Source organism: Telopea speciosissima, chromosome 9, assembly GCF_018873765.1.
Source record: "Telopea speciosissima isolate NSW1024214 ecotype Mountain lineage chromosome 9, Tspe_v1, whole genome shotgun sequence".
Lineage (NCBI taxonomy): Eukaryota > Viridiplantae > Streptophyta > Magnoliopsida > Proteales > Proteaceae > Telopea > Telopea speciosissima.
In genome coordinates this window covers 168,349-191,362 of record NC_057924.1, presented here as the reverse complement: position 1 = coordinate 191,362, position 23,014 = coordinate 168,349, and the positions used below count along the sequence as shown (strand labels likewise).

Here is a 23,014-nt window from a genome sequence, read left to right as displayed (position 1 = left end):
GATGCAAGGGCAGATTGCGCTGTCCACCAAAGATGACTTTGCATTAACGAAGCAGGAGGGGTGCAAGAGAGATTGAAAGCCATAGAGAATTTGAGAGAATCCTGCACTGGTATTAACAATAGCTTCAGAGCGTTCATGAGGTTTCAGGAGGAGAAGGGGGGAGAGGGATCGAAGGATCCCGTTAGCAGTCCGACAAAGACCCGCAACCCAGCAAAGGCACGTAGTGAAAGCTCATCTTAGGAAGGAGCATCGGTGCGCAAAGGTGTGACGACAAGGTCCATGAGGCCAAACCCATCCCCTCGTCGTGTTTATAATGATCGTGCTGTTTTGGAACATTAGGGGAGTAGGGAACAAGCCTACTCAGAGTATGGAAAAGGTAGATGTGGTGGCGATTGTAGAGCCTAAGATTCAGTTTTCTAAAGCGGCTCGTATCATGAGGAGGTTGGGTATGGAGTCTGTTTGCTCCAATGGTGGGGAGAATGGCGACCGTATATGGGTTTTTTGGAAGAGTTCTTGCCAGGTCAGGGTGGTTAAGGAGCATGTACAGTATGTTTCGTTGGAATGTACATTGCATGGCTCGCACGTATTCATGCTCACTTTTGTTCACGCTTTTTGTATGTCGGGGGAGCAACGACAGCTTTGGACGGATTTATTGGGGGACGTGCACAACTCAAACCTTCCATGGGCAATTGGAGGTGACTTTAACGCCATTTTGGACCCCTCTGAAAAGGTTGGGGGGAGGGAGGCTTGCTCCGCTTCATTTGAGGAGTCCGGGAATTTCGTTAACGCGGCAGGTTTGGTTGATGGGGGATTTCTTGTCAACTCTTTTACTTGGTCCAATAATCAATGTGGAGGGGGAAAAGTGGTGGCACGCCTGGATTGCTATTTTTTTAATGGCGCCTGGACAGATCTCTTCATGGTGAATAAAGTGGTGCACTTGAATAGGGCCTGCTCTGACCATGCCCCGATCCTGTTAGAATGCTCTACGCATGCTTCTCATCATTTCAGTCCTTTCAAATTTTAGCAGATGTGGACTCTACACCCAGGATTCTTGGACTGTGTTCGAGAAAGCTGGGCGACACCGCCGGGTGGCTTGCCCTTAAGCTCTTTGTATTTCAAACTGAAGGGTCTAAGGTCGCGGCTTCGGGTGTGGAATAAAATAGTCTTTGGCAATATTCACCAGAATGTCAGGAGGACAAAGGATAGGGTTTGCAGGGCAGAAATTGATCTAGAGCTTACCCCCTCATCGGCTGCAAGGGGAGAGTTAGAGGAAGCCACCGAAGCTCTCAATCGTGTTTTATTATAGGAGGAAATTTTCTGGCGTAAAAAATTGCGTGTGCGGTGGCTCAAGCAGGGGGATCGGAACACTAAATTTTTCCACTCCATGGTCAAGGTCCGCAAGCTGCGACGTGGTGTGGAAAAAATAAAGGATGAGCAGGGCAGTTGGCTTTCCGATCCACAGGACATATCTGATGAGACGGTAAGGTATTTGTCTAACATGTTTGCTTCTCAAAATTGCCAACAGGATGAGGACCTGCTTATGTACATCCCCTCCTTAGTGACGGTTGTGGAGAATGAGAAGCTTATGGCGCTCCCATCTATGGAGGAGGTTAGGGCGGTTGTTTTTGATCTCTCTACAGATAGTGCCCCGGGACCGGATGGGTTCATTGGCTATTTTTTACGGGCTGCTAGAACATCATAGGGATTGAGGTGTGGGAAGCTGTCAAAGAGTTCTTTGTTGGGGGGTCTTGCCGAGGAGTTACACCTCTGCCAACTTGGTGCTAATCCCAAAAAAAGAAAATCCGGAGTCTATGACTGATTTTTGGCCCATTAGCTTGTGCAATTTCTCTTACAAAATAATGGCCAAGGTGATTTTGACAAGGCTTGCGAGTATACTGCCTGACATCATCTCGGAGGAGCAGGGTGCTTTTACGCCAGGCAGAAATATTTATGATAATATATCCTTGGTGCAAGAGATAGCTCAGGATCTCAACAAGAAAACTTGCGGAGGCAATGTGATTCTGAAATTGGACATGGCAAAGGCTTACGATCGGCTGGAATGGGAATTCTTGTATAAGGTGCTAAGCAGGTTAGGCTTTGCGCCTAGTTGGATACAACTCATTAAAAAAATGATTGAAAATTGCTGGTTCTTGGTGGTGTTAGATGGGGGCCCCTCCGGTTTTTTTAAATCTTTCAGAGGGGTGAGGCAGGGTGATCCATTGTTGCCCGCTCTATTCATTCTTGCAGAGGTGGTGCTAAGCCGTGGTCTAAGGGCGTTGTTCATGGAGGGAAGGGTGGAGTACTATCGCCTTCCATGAGGTTGCCCGGGTTGTTCGCACAGTCTGTTCGCAGACGACACGATCATATTTTCCAGGGGGCTTAAATCCTCTCTTAAGCAGATTTGTGGCTTTATAAATAGGTACGAAGGTTGCTCTGGACAGCTTGTAAATAAGTCCAAGAGTTGTTTTGTGATGAGTGAGAAGGCGTCAGAGCACAGGTGCCGCATGGTTGAGATGATTACAGGGTTCCCTAGGAAGAGATTGCCGATCTTTTACCTAGGTGCGCCGCTATTCACGGGGCGTCTTCGAGTCAGTTTCTTTGAGGATCTTCTTGTAAAATTGCGAAGGAAGGTCGCAAGCTGGCAAGGAAAATTTTTATCGCCGGAGGAAGGGTTACTCTGTTGAAGCATGTGCTGTCCTCCATGCCAATCCATATTATGTCATCACTGGACATCCCCAAAATGGTGGTAAGGAAATTCAACAAAATCTGCTCTGATTTTCTGTGGGGCCAGTCAGATTGGGGAAAGCGGCATCATTGGGTGGGGTGGAACAAGGTGTGTGAGCCAATTGACGAAGGAGGATTGGGGGTTCGACGCCTTGAAGACATGATAAGAGCGCTGCGGTTAAAGGGACTATGGAAGGCCATCTCTAGAAAGTCGTTGTGGGGCTCATTTTTTCAGGCAAAATATTTGAAAAATGGACACATCGTGCTGGCAGAGGAAAAAACTAACGGGTCGATCTCATGGAGGACGGCTTTACGCCATAAAGAGGTCCTGCTCTCTAAGTCTTTGTGGCTCATTGGCAAAGGGGAGATTCTATTTTGGCTTGACAACTGGTCAGGGTGGGGGGCGTTGATGGACTTTGTGGATGGCGCTTATAATTTGGACCTGAATCTGCAGGTCAAAGAGGTGCTTAGCGGTGAGGGAGAGTGGAATTTGGGGGTCCTGGACATGATCGATTCAGAGATTGTGCGCCATAGCATCTTGGACGAAAAATTTTGCATTTCCAACGTGGAGGATTGCCTGGTATGGACCCCTGAGAGAGATGGAAAACTCAGTACCAAGTCGCTTTGGAATGAAGTAAGGCAGCATGCGTCAAGAAAGTCGTTCGCAAAGTGGCTTTGGAACGGGGTTCTCCCTACAAAAGTTGAATTTTTCTCTTGGAAGATTTTATGCAGAGGGGTCCCTACGGATGAGGCGATAATGAACATGGGGGTTCCTCTAGCCTCGAAGTGCCAGTGTTGTGGACAACCGAGATGCGAAACGACATGTCACGTGCTGGTTTCAAGTGGAACAGCGTGGAAGGTTTGGAGTTTTTTCTCACAGCTGTGTGATGTGGAGCTGGTTCGGCTGCAGATGGTGCGAAGCCACATTCATCTTTGGCACAACAAGGCAAGCGACAAGAATTTATATGGGATGATATTAGGTACGCTACCCTCTTTCATAGTCTGGGAATTATGGAAAGAGTGGAACAGTCGCAGGCATGGGGAGAAAGGGCGTTCAGCCAGTAGCATTGTCATGGCGGTTAGGAGCTGGATAGCGGAAACATCTTTCAACGTTTCACAAGGTAACACCCCCTCGCTGAAGGAAGCACTCACCCTTCAATTCTTTGGCATTGCATATTGCCCCAAAGTGCATAAGACTCCGATTCCTGTGTTTTGGATCCTCCCTCCCTCGTCCATTAAGCTTAATATGAACGGGGCGTGCAAGGGTAACCGGGTGTAGGAGGGGGAGGAGGGGTCATTAGGAACAGGGAGGGAGTGGTGGTAGCAGCTTTTACAAAGTTTTATGGAGATTGTACGAACACCAGTGCAGAACTAAGGGCGTTGAGAGACGGTCTGAAGCTATGCAAAAGCTTAGGATACAAGGATTTCCAGGTTAATTCTGACTTGAAGACAACAGTGTTGAGCATTGCGAAGAAAACACATGGCAGCTGGGAATGTTGGTATTGGTTCCAGGAAGTTCTGGGCTTGGTAAGCTTACTGGATCCAATTATTTCTTTCACATTCCGCGAGGGGAACAGGGCTGTAGATTATCTGGCAAAGCTAGCCTGCGAAAGGAAAAGGGACTTAATCTTCCATGGGGAGTCACACTTGCCCCAAGAACTTCAACAAATTGCACACGAAGACGCAATTGGGAGGCCGGTGATTAGATGCTAGAGTATTGTGTACAGGGTGGGAGTGAGCTGTGGAGCGCTTGAGTGGTTTTTTGAGTACTAGATTGGGGCAAGGGGTAAGGCGGGCATCCCCCCCCCCCCATTTGTATTCGGGTTCATTGGTTTTATATTAATAAAATCTTAGGGACCAGTCGGGGTCCCAGAGAATATTCGGGTTAAAAAAAGAAAGAAAAAAAAAAAGTCGGATGGATGTGGATTTTCCATCCCCTATTTTTTTCCGCATACCCTTCAAAAAGGAGAGATCTACCTCTTAATAGGCTTCTCCAAGCCCATGAGCAAACCTGTTTTAGCTTGGCATCTAAGAATGATGAGTGAGGGAAGTATTTTCCTTTAAAAACTTTGACCCAAAGGGCTTCTTCATTGGGATAAAATATTGTATGTATATTAGATTAAAGGGAATTCGTGGGTGGCGGTTCGCCGATGTGCAATGGAAAATATCTGACATTGTTTCGTTTCCTTCAAAGATATATAAGAGTCAGTGACGAAAGAAAATAGATACCAATTCTACCTATCTAACTTGCCCTTCTTTGACAGTGATAACGGGGGTGGGTAGATGGAAGGGGTCCAGGGGACGCGTAACCAATACGAGAATCTTGGCTACATTTGGTAACGATCTCAAGAACCTTTTTTGGCGTTTTTTCGTTATTTAAGAATGAAAAAACACCAAATCTTGTTTGGGTAATAGGTTCGTTCTTTTGGTCACGAACCGGCGGGACTCTTGATGAAAAGAACGTTCTATATAAACTGCCTCAGACACGTTATGTAAAGAACGAGAACAACTTATTGGGGAAAAAAATGGAGTAAAACCCGTGATTTCTTTGCTTTTCAACATTCTGAAGTTTAGAGGGCGCTGCTGTTAGAAGGGGAAGAGAAGGAGACCGGCAAGCAAGGCGGAGCTTCTCAGTCTCTCAAGATGAGGCCATGTCCACTGATGTCTCTCTCTCTCTCTCTCTCTATCTGTCTCTCTCTGTCTCCCTCTCTCCCTCTCTCTCTCTGTCGCAGTCTCAAGGGTTTGTCCCTCATTCTTTGCAACTCTCTCTCTCTCTCTCTCTCGGTCTCTGTTGTGAATTTTTGTTTTTGGTTTTGGATAGCCAAGATATGACAAAATCGTTCCATTTACTCCCATTTTGTTTCAGAAATTGGATCACCATCACTAAAATTCGAAGGAATCAGCCCCAAAGGTATGGATTTTAGGGATTTCTTGAACAAAATTGATTTTTAGCCTTCCAAACTTTTCAGCTAGCTTCTTTCCTACTAATGCTAGGCAATATTCCACATTTATGCCTTGTAATAAAGAAGGTATGGTTAAGACCAGAACTTCCAAACCCCATCAAACTTCCACCCTTGCTTCATGAACTTCCAGTATGAAAGTTCAATTCCCCTCTGCATTTTTATTGATGATAAAAATTGAATGTAAGATAGAACCGAGCTGAGTCAGTTTATGAGTCCCAACATCGAATGTCCTGTATAATCTCCCAAAAAGATTTGGGCAGCAGGTCCCCCTAGGTTTAAGAACAGAGTCAACTTCAGAAAGGTCATTCTCAGATTATTCTTTTTTGGTCCCAAATCATTCTTGATCCCCCATTCCGGTGTAAAAACCATCTTAGGAGTTGTTATCACATCCTATTTTATTTTGCTAGAAGAGCATAATCGTCTCATCTTCAACAAGGTTAATACGCAATCCTTACAGACTCATGAATTCCTCTTGAGACTACATTAAATCCACTCAAAACTCCCCATTCTCTGAATGCCCATGTATCTTTTGATTTCAAGCCGTATCACTCCTTACAAACTCATGAACCCATGTATCTTTTCACCTGGACTAAAACCTTCACTAATCCATCAATGTGTTCCCACAATTGTAACTTGTAACACACCACATCTTGTAAATTTAAATAATGTATAGGATATAGGCATGGGTTGGTTACAACAATGGGTTAATCACATCAATTAGTGAGCCATTTAATTTAATTTGGCTTCATTTGAGTGGAATTGGGTTAATTTGGTTCAAAGGGGTTCTTGGTTGCATGGTAAATGTGACTTAGGTGGAGGGTTGCATGAGCCATTTAATTTAATTTGGCTTCAGGGTTTGCACTCTGGTAATCTGTCATTAGCCCCAACTTAATGCTGTCGGCAAGTCGTTCCTAGGGAAGTTGGAAGTTGGAAGCTGAAATAATGTACCCAAAGCAAAGCAAAGCAAAACAAAACCAAGTAAAAATAGAAAGACTAAAACAAAACTCGGAGGCTCACTGAAGTAAGAATCATAAATGATAAAATCAACCAAATTCTCAGAGGAGCTTGAGCACAACTCCCTCAAGCCTCAGAAATAGAGCGAAGAAAGGAGAGAATTGGAGGGGAGAAACAAAAAAGAAAGAATAGAGTAGAAAAAAAAATTGGATTCTACGAATTACTAAAACTGGTGGCTACTGGGATGACGACGACAAGAATTAGGATGAGTAGAAGGATTATGCCTAGACACATCCACTTCCTGCTGCTCCTCTGGTAGTCCTTGGCCGTCCTGAGGTTGTGGGTACCGTCCTTTACGTAGTGAGCAGCGTTCATGACATGGTGTTCGATGTCGTCCATCTGCTCCCCTTGAGCTTCCACCATCACCGCCATGTCCAAGAACACCTGGTGCAACTCAAGCAGGCTCCTCTCGATCTCCTTGGCTGCATCGTGCCTGTCCTGTATCTCCACTACTGTTTCAATCACTTTCCCCCTTCCATGGTCCTGTACCGCCTGCTGCAACAAGTCCTCTCCTCCCAGTCCCCCTCCCTCACCATTCCATATGATCTTCTCAATCACCCCCTCCTCCGGGTACTCTCCTGTCACCGTGAAGTAGCGACGTCCCACCGTCTCCTTGTACTCCGTCATCATCCTTTGTCTCAGCTCCTGAAATTCCATCATAAGTTCTTTGAGCTTCTTCCGCAGGCCATTGGTGACGGATGTACGCGTCCGGTCAATTGGGGTCCCTTCTCCGTAACCCGAGAGCCTCCGGTTGGCGGCATTGGCTCGGTCCATATCCTCAAGTTGGGATTTGATGCTTTTGGCCTTCCTGAGCACGGCTACGACGTCACCATTAATCCTACTGCGTAGGGCTTTCAGCGCTTCCGGCTTGTGCAGTGACTTACTCTCCTCGTTTGCTTCCTGCAATCTACCTAATATATCTCGAATGGAACCCATCTCTCCCTTCACCTTCTCTGCCTCTCTCAGAAATAGGGCCATCTGATTCTGGGTTGCGCTCGTCATCTCCACGTTCTGGGCGTAGTCGGGGCCGGCTTCCAGATCTTTCATGGCCTCTTTCTTTAGGTCCACATAGTTGGTAAAGGACTTTGTCATCAGGTCGTTCATCTTGCCTGCTCATCAACATAACCAATTGGATCAGCAAAATATTGCCATTTCTTTTTCAGAGAGAGAGAGAGAGAAATACCTTTCTGAATGTTGGCTTCAACCAGACCTTGGTTCTTGGTATAGTGAGAGATACCTTTCTGAATTTTGGCTTCAACCAGACCTTGGTTCTTGGTATAGTGCTCCACAACGCAAACACTGAGCCAATTGATGCTGAGGACGTTGCTTAAAATCTGAATGTAAAATATAGCCGTTGGACCTGATGTAATTTGAGAGCCGTTGGAGCAGCATTTAAAAAAGAGAAAAAAAGTAATTTGCTTTTCAAAATCTAGCCGTTGCTTGCCGCTCACTCTCTCAACTAGCCCAGCAAGGTTGGGTCGCGTTCCAAAGTTCAGATCTGTTTTCAGGGATATGGTTCTATAACTATATTAAAAAAGACTAATAAGTTATTGTAATGGATGACCTACTAAAATAGGTTTCGCGGAATACCAGCTATCTCCAAGTCAGATTTGTCTTTCACTTACTTACCACAGTTCATCGGAGCTTTTTGCGACAAACACCCGTTCAGTCATTTATATACTTGACCATGGTAAGATCACTTGGTTTCGGGTCTAATCGAGGGTACTTATATCTTTCAAAAAGGCAAAGCCAATAAAAAAGATTTACCATCATCTTTTATACAGTCGTTTTATCTAGGCATTTCTGCTTGCACCACCGATTAAGTTGCTGACCCATTATGCAAAAGGTACACCGTTATTTGCTATTAAAAGCTTTATTCCGGCTGCTTATAGAACTACTATTTCATCTCTTTTTCACTATGCCTTAGGCTACAGATCTTTCTCAGTCGATAAAGACTGGCAAAAAGACCTAATCTTTTCAAACTTTCCCTCACGGTACTTTCTCTATCGCTTAACATATCATATTTAGCCTTAGAGGATGGTTCCCCCATATCTTTTACTTTTACTTTTACGTGAACAGTAAAAGAGAGAAACAATTCAAACAGGTTTTCTGCCGTTCTACTTGTTTAAATATATATTAAGGTTGATACTGGGCTTATTACCATCTTTGGCTAGATTTTAAAATCTATTAATCCCTTAATTAAACCTGATCTTTCTAGCTACTGCTTAGATAGGTTTGCTGTTAAAAACAACTATATATTATAGGCTAATCCACGTTCGCTCACCACTACTAATGGAATCTCGGTTGATTTCTTTTCCTAGAGTTATTTAGATGTTTCACTTCACTCTGTTATTTTTTTTTCTTGGTTTCCCTTTGGAGTTACATAGATTATTTTTTAACTATGATTTTGAGCTATTTGCCCTCCTTGATATGTTAGCTAGTAATCCATAATAGTCCCTTTTTATACATTCTTTATCTTAAAATAAGATAAAGTTGATTATATATTTCATATCGCAATACTACTTATAAATAAAATTTGAAGTTTTTTATTTTATTGTGGTGGGAATTTTTAATCCAAAGCTCTCCTGTTAACCCCACAGTCTGGCCAATTACTTATAATTTTAATCACATATAAATAAATAAATCACTTGACAGGTAACCTCGGCTTTTTTTTTTGTCTAAAAAGGTTTAAACATCTTGAGTTTTAACCTTTACGATTGAACCGAAATTATTAATGGAAAAAAAGGGAGTCGAACCCTTAAGGAGAGCTAACCGCCTCCAAATACGTAGCAAGTATTTTACCTTACCCATGGAAATTTTTCCTTTTTTTTTTTTTTTTCTCTATAACGGTAAATAGTTCCTAGACTATTTCATGCCATTATATAATTCCATATTACTATTACAAAAGAGCAATAATTTTTTTTTTTAAAGAGCCTAGACGACGAGATTAAATAGTTTCGAGCTTGACCCGGCGCGAACGGGCATCTTCCTGCGTGACAAGCTGGAGCTTTACGTTAAGCTACAAGCCCTTAAAGATACTTAAATTTAGCTGTCTTTTAAAGATCTTTATATTATAAACTCTTATGGAATAAAATCACTGATTAATAGTATTTTGTTTTTCCAGTAAAATAATAGACCATTTTTTGGTTTAGAGATAATTTTAGTAGATATAAGCTTACGCATTATCAATAATATTTTGCTGGCCCATCAAAGGACATAATAACATTTACATATATACAGGTAGCCTGACTTGAACAAGCACGAACTGATTGGAAATCAGTGAGTCTACCAATTAACTTATACCTGCTTTATTTTATTAAAGTTACTAGAAAAAAAAAAAAATTTTTTTTTTTTTGAACAAACAATAATCGGGTGCCCTTGACCAGAAATTCATAGTATACAAACTCGACTTTTTTTTTTTTTTTAGAGTAGAGTAGAGTAGAGTAGAGTAGAGTAGAGTAGAGTAGAGTAGAGTAGAGTAGAGTGGTATAGATTAGAGTAAATTGACTAATAAAATAGGTTATAAAACCTAACCAAAAAAAAATTAATTAACGAAAATTTTTATTATTGTATAATAAAAGAAACATTAGTTAGACCACTTTTGGACATCTAAAATATAGCACCCTGTAGGATTTGAACCCACAATATGCGGTTTCGAAGACCGACGCTTTAACCATTTAGCTAAAGGTGCCTTTAGCTTTAAACCTTCTTTTTATAAATAAGGTAATTAGAGTATAACTCTACAGGTTCTATTAATTAATTTAAATAGTTAGCATAATAGAAGGTTTAATATAACTCTAGTCCCAAAATAAAAATAAAAATAAAAAAGAGTATAATATAATGATTTTATATTTGAAGGATTAACCGTCATTCTAAAATAATTATAATTATAATTATAATTATAATTATTATAAAGAGAATTTAAAACATTATCAAGTCTAGTCTTTATTTTATTGTGCAAAAGGCAAGGTTTTTTTATTAGATAAATATATACGGTTGGAGGGACTTGAACCCTCATGTCTAAAGACAATTAGACCTAAACTAATCGCGGATACCAAATTTCGCCACAACCGTGCTCAGAACTATCTTTTTATAACACAGTTCTTTCATAATATGACATAAATCGGCTAATATCGAAATCTGCTAAACTTTTTATTTATTTCTGCGCCCAGAAAAGGAATTGAACCTCTATCACAGCATCTTCAGGGCTGTGCTTTACCGTTAAGCTATCCGGGCTTATTACTCCAATATATATTCTTTTGCGCTATTTTGTTTTTTTTTTTATTAAAGAGTGTTGCTAAATAAAACAAATAAGCAAACATAAATTTAACTATTACAATATACCATATTAACAGTTTATTATTAAAACAAAACAGCAAAAACATTGTTTTTTTTTTACAGCTACTGCACTAATGACGATCTTAATAATGGAGACAATGGGACTTGAACCCATCTCTTTGACGTGCAAGGTCAATATTCTACCAACTAAATTATATCCCCTTTACGTTTAACAGTATTTAATTTTTAGATTGCTGGTCTTGGCCAATCATAACTCTTAGATCTCTTCGCTTGAATCTATTCGAATAGAAACGTTATGGTTTAAATGCAACATAATTAGGCCTAAAAGGCCTTCGACATATATTATTATTAGAATCTTTTTTTTATGCCACTATAAACTAGGAAAAGGCAGGATTCGAACCCGCGCGGGAAAAACCCTTAATATTTCAAGTATTACGCTATAAACCAGACTCAGCCACTTTTCCTTATTTTGTATGTTAAAGCTATGTTATATCATAAAGATACAATAGCCCTTAGAAATATTTACACATCTAATTTAACTTGCCTTTTGATTTAATTAAATAACCTTTTAGCTGTTGGTTTGTGCAGTTTTTTTCCTTCTGTCAAGCTGCACAGATTTATATTAGTTTAATTAAACCTAGAATTATTGACTAAATTTATCTTCTAGATTAACATCTAAATAAAGACTAATAAACGGAAAAGAAGAAAAGACAAGACCATCTGATATAAATAAAAGACTTGATTTTTGAAGGAATCGAACCAACATTTCAAACTTATCAAGTTTGCACTTTAACCGTTAAGTTAAAAAACCATTTTGAGGGAGAAAAAAAAAAAGAACAACCTTAAAAACGCAACGCAAAAGGGCCTATTTAGCAGCTGCATCTTTTTTATCATTTAGTCTTTTTTTTTTATTACTAGCTATATTATAGAAATATAGAAATAAGATTAGATCTATAAACAGGTAACAAGAATGGAAAGAATCGAACTCTCATCAAATGGTTTGGAACCACTTATTCTACCATTAAACTACACTCTTTTGAATAGTAAAGCTAAAGATTATACAAAATAGCAAACTTTTTTTTTTTTTTGCGGCTATTTTTCGTTTTATACTTTTTTAGCCTTACTAATTGAATTTCTACTTTGTATTTTTCCAATAGATCAACCTTTTAGAACTTTCATTTATAATGATGTTAATTTAAATTTTCTTTAAGGAAAGCTAATAATGAATTACATTTCAGATTACTTCTTTTAAAGAAAAAGCAAAGCAAAGCAAAGCAAAGCAAAGCAAAGCAAAGCAAAGCAAAGCAAAGCAAAGCAAAGCAAAGCAAAGCAAAGCAAAGCAAAACAAATATGCTAAATCTTCAATAATTAGGTTTTTTTTTTTTTCTTATTATTCATCTAATTAACAAATAGAAAGCTAAGGCAGAGAGGGAATCGAACCCACTTCGTTAGATTTGCAATCCAAATGCATACCTTATGCAATTCTACCCTCACATACATACAAAAAAAAAAAAAATTTTTTTTTCAATAATATCTTTATATTTAAGCTCTCTCTAGGATTTGAACCTAGACTAAGATATTAGAAGTATCACGCTCTACCGATTAAGCAAAGAAAGCTTTTCCTTTATAAAAGATAATCTTTTTTATTATATTAAAAGGAAAATGGTAATATCATTTTAGAATAGTTAAGCCTTTTAATATAATAAAAAAGGGCAAAAAGAGTCTAAAGATTTGAGATAAATAAACATCAACAGTCTAATATATTTATTTATTAGTGTAGATCTAAACTATCTTTAATATAACTACAAGTTAAGATAGCAAAAACATAAGCTTGAATGAATGCAATAGCCAATTCAAGTCCTGTAATACCTACTAATAGAACTAAAGGAATAATTCCTACAACAAACATTAAAGGACTAGCAGCCATAATTTGGTAAATAAATCCTCCTACGATTTTTGTAAGCATATGTCCTGCCATTATATTTGCACCTAATCTAATACCTAGTGAAAGACCTTTAGCAATATATGAAATTAATTCAATTAAAACTAATAAAGGTACTAATGCTAAAGGTGTTCCAGCAGGTACAAAATATGAAAAGAATTTTAATCCGTGTTCACTAAACCCTATAATAGTCACAGCTATTAATATTGTCATACTTACTGATAAAGTAAATATTAGGTGTGATGTAATAGCAAAACTATAAGGTACCATTCCAATAAAATTACCAGCTAGAACTAGCATAAATAAACAATAAATGAATGGAAAGTAATATTGACCTTTAGGGCTAGCTATTTGACTTTGTACCATACTTAAAATTGTTGTATATAATGACTCAGCAGTAATAGAATATTTGTTTGCTATAATTTTGTTGTTATTGTTTGCTATTACGTTAAAGAATACTGTAATTAATAATGCTAATATAAAATATAAACCAATGTTTGTTAAAGATAATTCTGCATATCCTAATAAAGGAGCATTTATACCCATTAAACTGTTAATTTCAAATTGCTCTAATGGACTTTGAATGTGTGTAAATGTCATAAATTTTACCAAAAATTTTTTTTCTTGTTATTTTGACTTAAATATAAAACTGTTTTTTTTTTTTTATTTAGTGCAGTTAGTGCTAACAATTAGTAAAAAAAAAAAAACAAGACTACTATTCTTTATCAATAAACAAGCGAAAATAAGTTTTTAATTTGCAATCTAGATTTTTTTTATTAATTATGAACTAGATTAGAAATAAAAGTTTTTTTTTATATTCTATGAAGACTTCTAAAAAGAAGAAAAAAAGCTGTAAAAAGCGAATTTAAAGTAAAAAAGTATGCTGGTTTCATTGCCAGTATAACTAATTTAAAATAATTAGAGTTTTTAACCTTTTTACAACTAAAGTAAAGCTATAATTTAGTTATGAATATTCGAGTTAAAAATAATTCTAAATATTTTGGTAAGATATATTTAGAAAATAAGTAAAGCATTATTAATAAAGTTGCAAAACCAAATGTAACTTGATTTACAAAATAGAATGGTACTAATTGAGGCATGTATATATACTAAATTTAATTTAGAGCCCTATTTTTTCTCTAGCTGTTTGAAGGATAAGGAGCCGAAATGATTTGGCTTTTAGCCGTTCTTATCCCTGATCTGAAGCAATAAATTAATAATTTATTTTTTTTTTTTTTAGTAGAGCAGTCTATAACCATAAAATTAGTACTTTATATCGCCTGGGTTTGGCTTTAATACTATTATTTATTAAATAATAATAATTATTCTAACTCAAAATACTCTTGACAGGTAGCTGACTAATAAATAAATAAATAACTAATAAAAAAAACCGAATTAGTGGTTTTTTTTAGTAGTGGCAAACTGTTCTTTTAAGCAAGGGCAAGGCAAGCAGCTAATGTTTAGATGACAACCTTGTTATATTTATCTTTATAAATTAAAAAATAGTTAAAGCAAAAATATATAGAATAATTAATTGACTATATTGTACTGCTTTAATTGATTGTCCATACTCTTGTACAGGAGCAAAAAAGACTAAAGAAATAAAACTAATTAATCCTAATAAAATATAAAGAGCATAATTAGTTATAATTCCTGTATCAAGTTTAGCAATTAAACCACTAATAGAAGACAATCCAGTAACAAGACCATGAGGTCCAATTAATTCTATAGCTCCTCTATCCAGTTGTTTATTGAAAATATAACCAACTGATAAACCTTTAGTTACAATAAATTTATTAATAAGAAGTTCTAGCCAATATCTTTGGTTAAAGAAAGCATAAATAGAACTACCCGTTTTACTTTTAGTAATTGCTAATAAAAAATTAGGTGATAATTGGTAAATAGCTAATGCTATTCCCCCAATTAATACAGATGCAACAACAGGCAATAACTTAAATAAAGTTGGAACAGCAAATTCTGCTTCTATGGATATTATATGATTAGGATGAACATAAAGACTATGAGCTAAACTAACAGAACCTAACCCTACAAAAAAATCTCTAGCATAATAACCAAAAATTATACTCATAATAGCCAAAATAATTAATGGTATAGCCATAGTTAATGGCCCTTCATGTGAACCTGAATAATGTATTTTTGCACCATTTGGACTGGATAAGAATGTTAAATATAATAATCTTAGTGAATATGTCATAGTAAATATAGCACTAATTACAGCTAACCAATAAACTACTTGCCCGCCAAATTCAAATTGACCATAGGCTAATTCTATTATAAGATCTTTAGAATAAAAACCAGTTAAAAAAGGCATAGCCGCTAATGATAAACTACCTATAAGCATCATAGCATAACTAAATGGTAATAATTTGACTAATCCTCCTAATCGTCTCATATCCTGTTCATCGGCCATAGCATGTATTATTGAACCAGCTCCTAAGAATAATAAAGCTTTAAAGAAAGCATGATTTACTAAATGAAATAAGGCTACATTGTATTGGCTTAAACCTACAGCTATAAACAACATACCTAATTGACTACAAGTGGAATAAGCAATAACTTTTTTTAAATCATTTTGGAATAAACCAATTGTTCCTGCAAATAATGTTGTTATTGCTCCTAACCATAAAGCTAATAATAACACTAACGGACTATATTCTAATAATGCTGAAGATCTCATTAATAAATAAACTCCTGCTGTTACCATAGTAGCTGCATGAATTAGTGCTGATACTGGTGTCGGACCTTCCATTGCTTGTGGTAACCAAACATGTAATCCTATTTGCGCTGATTTAGCCATAGCTCCGATTAAAAAACAAATACCAACAATAGTTATTATCTGTTCATTTAATAAAGGTGCTAGAGAAAATACTACTGCATAATCAATATTACCTAATGCAAAAATTAAAGCAAATAATCCTATTGTTAAAAACATATCTCCTACTCTATTAAATAATAAGGCAGATATAGCTGATTTATTTGCTTGAATTCTAGTAAACCAAAAACTTACTAATAAATATGATGAAATTCCTACCAAATCTTAGAAATAAACAAATCTGACGATTGGTTTTATTTATATTTATTTCCCTGTACCTTTTATTACCTAAACGAGGATTTACATAAGGCCTTGGATTCTTTATTTAAAGATGTTTTTATCTTAAAATAAGAACAGATTCTGACTGTGCATTAAGCAGCATTTCAGCCACCCATTATTGAACCAGTCGATCGCGATCAAAAATATAACCGACGATCTTGAAACTAAAACCTGTTTCTTTGATCGTTTTCAATAACATCGCAAAAATCTTTTTAACTTAAATAATTATATTAAGTTAAGTTGTTTATTTTTTATTTTAATTGCTAAACAACATTTCAGATTTTCACTATAATTAAACTTATTTTTATTAATAATGGCCTAATTTATACAACATTGAAGGTAAAATGTATGGTTTTACAATACTAGAAAATAGTTTCATAGATTTACTTGGAATGTAAATAGTATGTCCTTTATTAATTGCTCCTTTATGGTATAGAACTTCTAAATTATATTTATCTTTTAAAACAATTATAATAGATTTAAGTTTATCTAGTTCATAACCATTAGTTGCTATTTTTGCTCCTTTTGCTAATTTAGAACCATCATTGCTAAACCAAATTGCTAATGCAAAAGGAGTAAGATATTCTTTTATTTCAAATGGAATAACTTTACTATTATTTTCTTTGTAAAACATTTCTCTTATCCAATTAAAACTGGTAAAAGTATAACTATTTATTCGATAATGATAAAAAACTTGTCCCTTTTCTTTTATTCTTTTATGAAGAATTGGTTTTTCTTTTCTACAATATCCTCTAGATGATAAATAATTATAAAACCACATTAAATATTCAACGTTTTTATTAGATTGTTCAAAAATAACCCTAGTTCCTATTCCACTATCTCTTTTTTCTAAATGACTATCACCTAATATAGATCCAACTATTAAAGAAATGATGTCTATATTATGTGGACCAATACGTTTGTCTGATCTAATCTTATTAGTTGATTTACGACTAATAAGAGAAACAGTTCTAGTTGAAAGAATTAATGGCAAAACCATGAGAGATGTTTGATCAACAATATTAAAATTTAAGTCTAACCATTTAAGGCATAAATGGTTACCTTCCCAACCTATAAACATTACTAAATAATTATCAGCTGTTACAAGTATTAACATGAAAAAAGTAAACATACTTAAATAACTAAAGAATCTTTGTTGATGTGGATCTTCACTCATATATCCTATAGAATATACATGAACTAATGCTGAAACAATTAAAACAGGTATTAACATAGATACAGTTAAAGCATCAAAATTAAATCCCCAGTCAATTGTTAATGATTCTGAATCTATCCAACTTAATACTTTAATAGATACTGGACTAATTGTTAATCCTACTTCATAAAATGCGACTAATGCTAAAAAACAAGTTGTTATAACAGATGCGCATGTTATTACTTGTGCTCCTGTTGTTCCTATTTTTCTACCTAATAATCCAGCAGTTACTGCTCCTAATAATGGTAAAATTATTATAGCTAAATACATTAAGATTGAATTGCTATTGTTCCTCTTAATCTATAATAAGCGACCAAAATACCTAATCCTATAGCCGACTCTGCACCTGCTATTACTATTATATATATAGCGTACGTTTGTCCTAAAATATCATCAAAACTAAATGAACTTAATAATATCATAAGGGTTACGGCCAGTAACATTATTTCGATAGACATAAGCATCAAAATGATATTTTTTTTATTTAAAACAAATCCTAATATTCCTATTAAAAATAATATTAATGATAAATTCATAATTTATTAATTTATTTTTCCTCTATATTTATTTTTCTTTTTCCTTTTCTAATTGTTATAATTAATTTTTACTGTTTAAATTAGCAATAAACAAAAATAATTTGAATTAATGGGGTAATAATTAGTTAATAATATAAGATAACAAATTCCTGTTTTTTTTTATTAAACTCCAAATAATAATAAAAAAGCCATCATTAAACAGAATAGCTGCTTATCACATTTCCTGGCCTTTTTTCTTTAAAGGTTTAGGTGTGAAAATGGACTTTATCTTTTATTATAACTTCATTGATAGAAAAACAAGTCAGATATTAATAAAAATCAGATCTTAGTCCACAGCGCTTTTTTTTTTTTTTGCTGTTACCACTAAATTTAATTTTATTAATAAAAAACATAAAATCTAAGTTATAATAATTCCTCGTAAAGTCTCTGAAGATCCTTTTTATTAATAAAAAGTTTCCTGCTGATTATGCATATAAACGAAAAATGTGACCTTTTAATGGCCAAGCAAAGTAATTTCGTCTCTAGTTGCTGCACGTTTCAGCATATAGAGGAATTTAATATTTTTATCCTGCTACTTTTATGTAAGCTTAAATAAACTTGTCTTTTTTTTTTAGTTATTAATTAGCTATTAAAGATAGGGATAAAAATATAGGCCTATAAATGTCTGACCAGTAGCTTCGGCTAAAGCGAATCCTAAAATAGCGTATGAGAATAATTGCCCTCTAAGTGCTGGGTTTCTTGATGTAGCTGTAATTAAGTTACCGAAAACTAATCCAATTCCTATTCCTGCTCCTGCTAATCCAATTGTAGCTAATCCTGAACCTACTATTTTTGCTGCTGCTAACATTGTTGTTGTGTAAACTATATTTGTTGTTTTGGCTAAAGTAATACTTTAGTTTCTTAACTATGTTTATAGATAACTAAGCTTATCTTATCTTAGTTACTTTTTAGTTTTTTCTGCATATTCAATTAATGAATTTAATATAGATGTTCTATAAACTCTCTATATAATAAAGATATATTTTTTTTTGTCTAAAATTAAATTTAGTGCAAAGTTTTAATTGTATATTTGCTGTTCTGGCTCTTGCCCTCTTTTAAAAAAAAAATTAATATAAGAATAGAGAAAAATTATATAACATTTTAAACCATTAATTGATTTTAAAGCCGCAGATTTATTAGTAAATTTAATTTATATAAAAGAATTAGCTTATCTTTAAATGATAAAAAAAACAGTTTTCTGCTTTTGTTTTAAGTAAAAGAGCAAAAGGGGTTTGGTTTATATCAATATGAAAAAAGCAAGGCGAAGATAAATAGATATATTGTGCACTATTTACAACAATTTAGTTTAATTAAATAGAACAAGCAGCAGAATGCGGTTAAATTAACTTCCCCACCAATATACTGCACAATATAAAAATAACCAAACAACGTCAACAAAATGCCAATAAAGAATACTTGATTCAAATCCAACATGATGATGATCAGTTAATTGGTAAGCTAAAATTCTCCAAAACATAGTAGCTATGAATAAAGTTCCAATAATAACGTGTAATCCATGGAAACCTGTTGCAAAATAAAATGTTGAACCAAAAGCTCCATCAGTAATAGTGAATGGAGCACTGTAATATTCAAACCCTTGTAAGCTTGTGAAAATTAAAGCTAAGATAATTGTTAAAATAAGTCCGTTTATAGTTCCTTTTCTGTTACCTTCGATTAAAGAATGATGAGCATATGTAACTGTTGCCCCCGATGATAATAGTAAAACAGTATTTAATAATGGTAATTCAAATGCATTAATTGCCTCGATTCCTTTAGGAGGCCAGTGTCCTCCTAATTCTACTGTTGGAGCTAATGAACTATGAAAAAAGGCCCAAAATATAGATAAAAAGAAAAAGACTTCACTAACTATAAATAAAGCCACACCTATTGTTAAACCTTTTTGTACTGCAAATGTGTGACTTCCTTGATATGTTCCTTCTGCTATAATATCTCTAAACCAAAAAATCATCGTTCCAATTACTGAAAATAAACCTATTGAAGCTAAATATCCTCCAAAAGCATATCCATGCATTGTCATAACTCCAGATACTGTTAATGTCAATAAAGCAAACGAAGTAACTAATGGCCAAGGCGATGGTTCTACTAAATGAAATGGATGAGCCTGAAATTGTGCTCTTACTAAATTAGTCATAATTCCATTTTTTTTATATAATATGTCACGATATACGTAATAAGTTTCTAGTGCCGTGGGGTTAGATAACTAGATACTCCCTTATAATTAGGCCTATTTTACTTCTTTAAAAAGTAAAAATATTTTTTGTTTCTTTTTTTTTAGAGCTAGTCAAATTATATTATATTTAATAATTAAGTGATCATTAAAAATATAGCAGGGCAAATTTGCAGATAAAAGATAGATTAAATATTTTGTTTTTAAGGAGAAGCTCCTTAATAAGGTATTAGACCTTTAATCTTGTAGTTCTGTTGCGCTCATTACTGTTTTTATTGCCGATTCTGATAAAAAGATAATTTTACAGTAATGCAAGCCCTTCTTTATAGATGAGATTAACCACAAAGAACCGGTTAAAAGACAAAAAAAAAAGGGGTTTAAAGCTATTTAAAGGTTTAGGGTAATACAAGAAACAACAGAAGTTGGAAAATATGATCTATATAAAATACAGATAATATATAAGATAAAAAAAAAAAGAGCTGCAATTACCGTAAATTTGCTTGCCTTTTTTTTCTGTGCAATTAAAAGTTGCTTAGTTGTTGTTTATCTATTAAAATAGCGATATTTAACGGTTTTTATGCAAACAAAACAAAACCTAAAATAAATAAAAAGAAATAGCTGCAGTATCTTCTCTTTTTTTTTTTTTAGCTTAATTAGAAAATATATTTTAACTGCTTCTGGTTTATTTTCCCTTTCGGATAGAATGGATTCGAACCATCAGACTCCCACTCCCAAAGCGGACGCACTTCCAATCGTGCTTCTATCCGGTACAACCTTAAAAAACACGTCTTAATATTGGCCTTTTTAAGCTAAAAGAGTTTGAACAGTCGCTATTTTTTTTATATAAAAGAGCAATCTGTGCCTTTTTAGAGAGTTTTAGATTAGATTAATTTACCCTTTTATTAGAATATCATAAAGATCAAGCTTTTATCTAATATAGTGTTTATATATGCCTTAAAACTTTAAATAATAGGAAAAGACAATCTGAAGCAAAAAAAAAAAAAAAGAAAAAAAAAAAGAGAAGATACTGCGGCTATTAACATAGATAAAATTATTATATAATACCTGCGCAGGGACTTGAACCCTGACGCCCTTTAGGACAATAAATCTTAAGTTTATTCTGGCTACCATTTCAGCACGCAAGTGATTTATAATTTTCTATAATAACACGTTTAACAATATTTACTTTTATTAGAAAAAAAACATACATTCAACTATAATATTTTTTTTTCACTATTACAGATAGAAAAACCATTTAGATTAATTTTAAATGAATATTTGATTCACTATTGATATATTTTGAAGTAATAATAAAACAGCAATTTTAGAAATACCAAAAGATAATATAGATTCATATTATAGTTATAACTTAACTTTAGAGCAAATTGAATCATTATTTTTACAGAACAGAAGATAATATTTACATTTAAATGTAAGGCTACAAGGAATTGAACCCTAATCCAGCCATCATGAATGGCCTGCTTTACCGTTAAGCTATAGCCCCTTATAATTGACTTTTATAAACTAAATTAATCAACAAAAATTTAGTTGTGCAATGCCTATTTACTTTTTGGATCTAAATCAATAAATTTAAGTGCGGGCAAACGATTTGAACGTTTAACTATTGGTCATGAGCCAATTATGTTACCAGTTACACCAACCCGCTTAAGATATATATATATATATAAACTCCAATATTAACCTTACCTGGGCTTGAACCAGGATTACAGCAGTGAAAATGCTGTGTCTTAACCAGTTTGACGATAAGGTCTTAATTATCGCTTTTGTCCCATAAAAAACAAGGCAAGGGCAATATGTGTATTTAAAAGGTAAAGGGCTATAAGCATTCAACAGCCTCAAGCTGATCCTCTCCTCTATACTAAATTAACTTCTAAATCTATCTTTATAATACTTTTTTTTCTTGCCAGGTAAGGGACTTGAACTCTTAACATTGCACTTACAAGATGCACACTCTACCAGTTGAGTTAACCTGGCTTAAAAGATTTAGATAAATAAGAAGCGCAAATTTGCTTGCCTTATTTATATTTAGATTCTTGAGAATGGTAGGAATCGAACCCACATTAAATTGCTTAAAAGGCAATGGCTCTACCGTTAAGCTACATTCCCTTATACACCTCATAAAGAAAAATTAAGTCGCCCTTTAACATGAGTTGGAAAGGCTCGAACTTTCATGAACTGAATTCAAAAATCAGCGACTTACCCATTAGTCAACAACTCAAAATGAAAGCCTTTTCCTTCTTTCTGCTTCTAATTAATTTACGTTTATCTTTTTTCTTTAAGTTCAAATAGTTAAAAGATTTATTTGTGTTTTTTCTTTTTTTTTTTTCTAATGTTCTAGATGATATCTTTCTTATATATAATATGACATTAAAAATAACCATTTTTGTAAGCTAGTTTTTTTTTAAGTTAAGGTTAAATCGCCTTTAGATCTAAATTAGTTTACTGCTGTAAATATAAGGGCTTTTAAGAACTTATATACAGCCGGAAGAAGGAATTGAACCTACATAACCCACTTATGAGATGAGTGTTTTAACCATTTAAACTATACCGGCTTTTTTAGATCACTATCTAAGTGAATAAAAAATGAGATAATTATCTCATTTATAAAAAGAGTTATATTTCCGCCCTTTTACTGGGTCATTTCTATAATATATTTAGACGGCAGTAGTTCAGCTGCTAAATTAAATCAGCTCATAAAGGGTGAAAACCCGGGCTCGAACCGAGATAAGGTGCGCCACAAGCGCCTGTTCTACCATTAAACTATATTCACCTTAAACGTCTTAATTATAATGGAAAGTTAATTACAGTTGGTTAGCCTTATTTAAAATTTTCTCTCTTATATTCTATCATGTAAAGAGAAGAAAAAAAAAAGAATAAAAAAACAGCTATATTAGGCCTGGCTTTAAGTTAAAATACATGGCCCATAGTCTCTAGCTATCTGCAAAATAAAAGGGTAGTTT

At 34.7% G+C, this 23,014-nt stretch overlaps 2 protein-coding genes and 3 non-coding genes across 6 annotated transcripts; 1 reads left to right on the top strand and 4 right to left on the bottom strand.

Annotated features, from left to right (window-relative positions):
- The first annotated feature begins 313 nt into the window (after window positions 1-313).
- Window positions 314-1,702, top strand: LOC122640183. The gene is made up of 2 exons (XM_043833337.1): window positions 314-919; window positions 1,355-1,702. The coding sequence occupies exons 1-2, from the start codon at window positions 314-316 to the stop codon at window positions 1,700-1,702; spliced, it is 954 nt and encodes a 317-aa protein (XP_043689272.1).
- A 5,032-nt stretch (window positions 1,703-6,734) lies between these two features.
- LOC122639442 (syntaxin-related protein KNOLLE) lies at window positions 6,735-7,900 on the bottom strand. 2 transcript variants are annotated; one of them, XM_043832305.1, is made up of 2 exons: window positions 7,861-7,900; window positions 6,735-7,814 (listed from the first exon to the last, which is right to left on the bottom strand). In XM_043832305.1, exon 2 carries the CDS (start codon window positions 7,803-7,805, stop codon window positions 6,855-6,857), a length of 951 nt encoding a protein of 316 aa, XP_043688240.1. In that variant the 5' UTR covers window positions 7,806-7,814; window positions 7,861-7,900; the 3' UTR covers window positions 6,735-6,854. The 2 variants fall into 2 exon arrangements, with proteins under 2 accessions (XP_043688240.1, XP_043688239.1); XM_043832304.1 differs by having other exon boundaries at window positions 6,735-7,818; window positions 7,863-7,885.
- A 3,229-nt stretch (window positions 7,901-11,129) lies between these two features.
- Window positions 11,130-11,201, bottom strand: TRNAA-UGC. Its single transcript has one exon. It is a non-coding gene; the product is annotated as a tRNA-Ala (tRNA).
- Window positions 11,202-11,379: 178 nt separating this feature from the next.
- Window positions 11,380-11,464, bottom strand: TRNAS-UGA. The gene has a single exon. It is a non-coding gene; the product is annotated as a tRNA-Ser (tRNA).
- Window positions 11,465-22,088: 10,624 nt separating this feature from the next.
- Window positions 22,089-22,160, bottom strand: TRNAK-UUU. Its single transcript has one exon. It is a non-coding gene; the product is annotated as a tRNA-Lys (tRNA).
- Between the last annotated feature and the right edge of the window lie 854 nt (window positions 22,161-23,014).

What these genes read in the sequence shown, in the direction of transcription:
- LOC122640183 (XM_043833337.1), top strand. Translation starts at nt 314, where the DNA reads ATGATCGTGCTGTTTTGGAACATTAGGGGAGTAGGGAACAAGCCTACT. An exon ending in CCTGGACAGATCTCTTCATG is followed by an intron (nt 920 to 1,354) that starts GTGAATAAAGTG and finishes TGGCTCAAGCAG; the next exon opens with GGGGATCGGAACACTAAATT.
- LOC122639442 (XM_043832305.1), bottom strand. Translation starts at nt 7,805, where the DNA reads ATGAACGACCTGATGACAAAGTCCTTTACCAACTATGTGGACCTAAAG.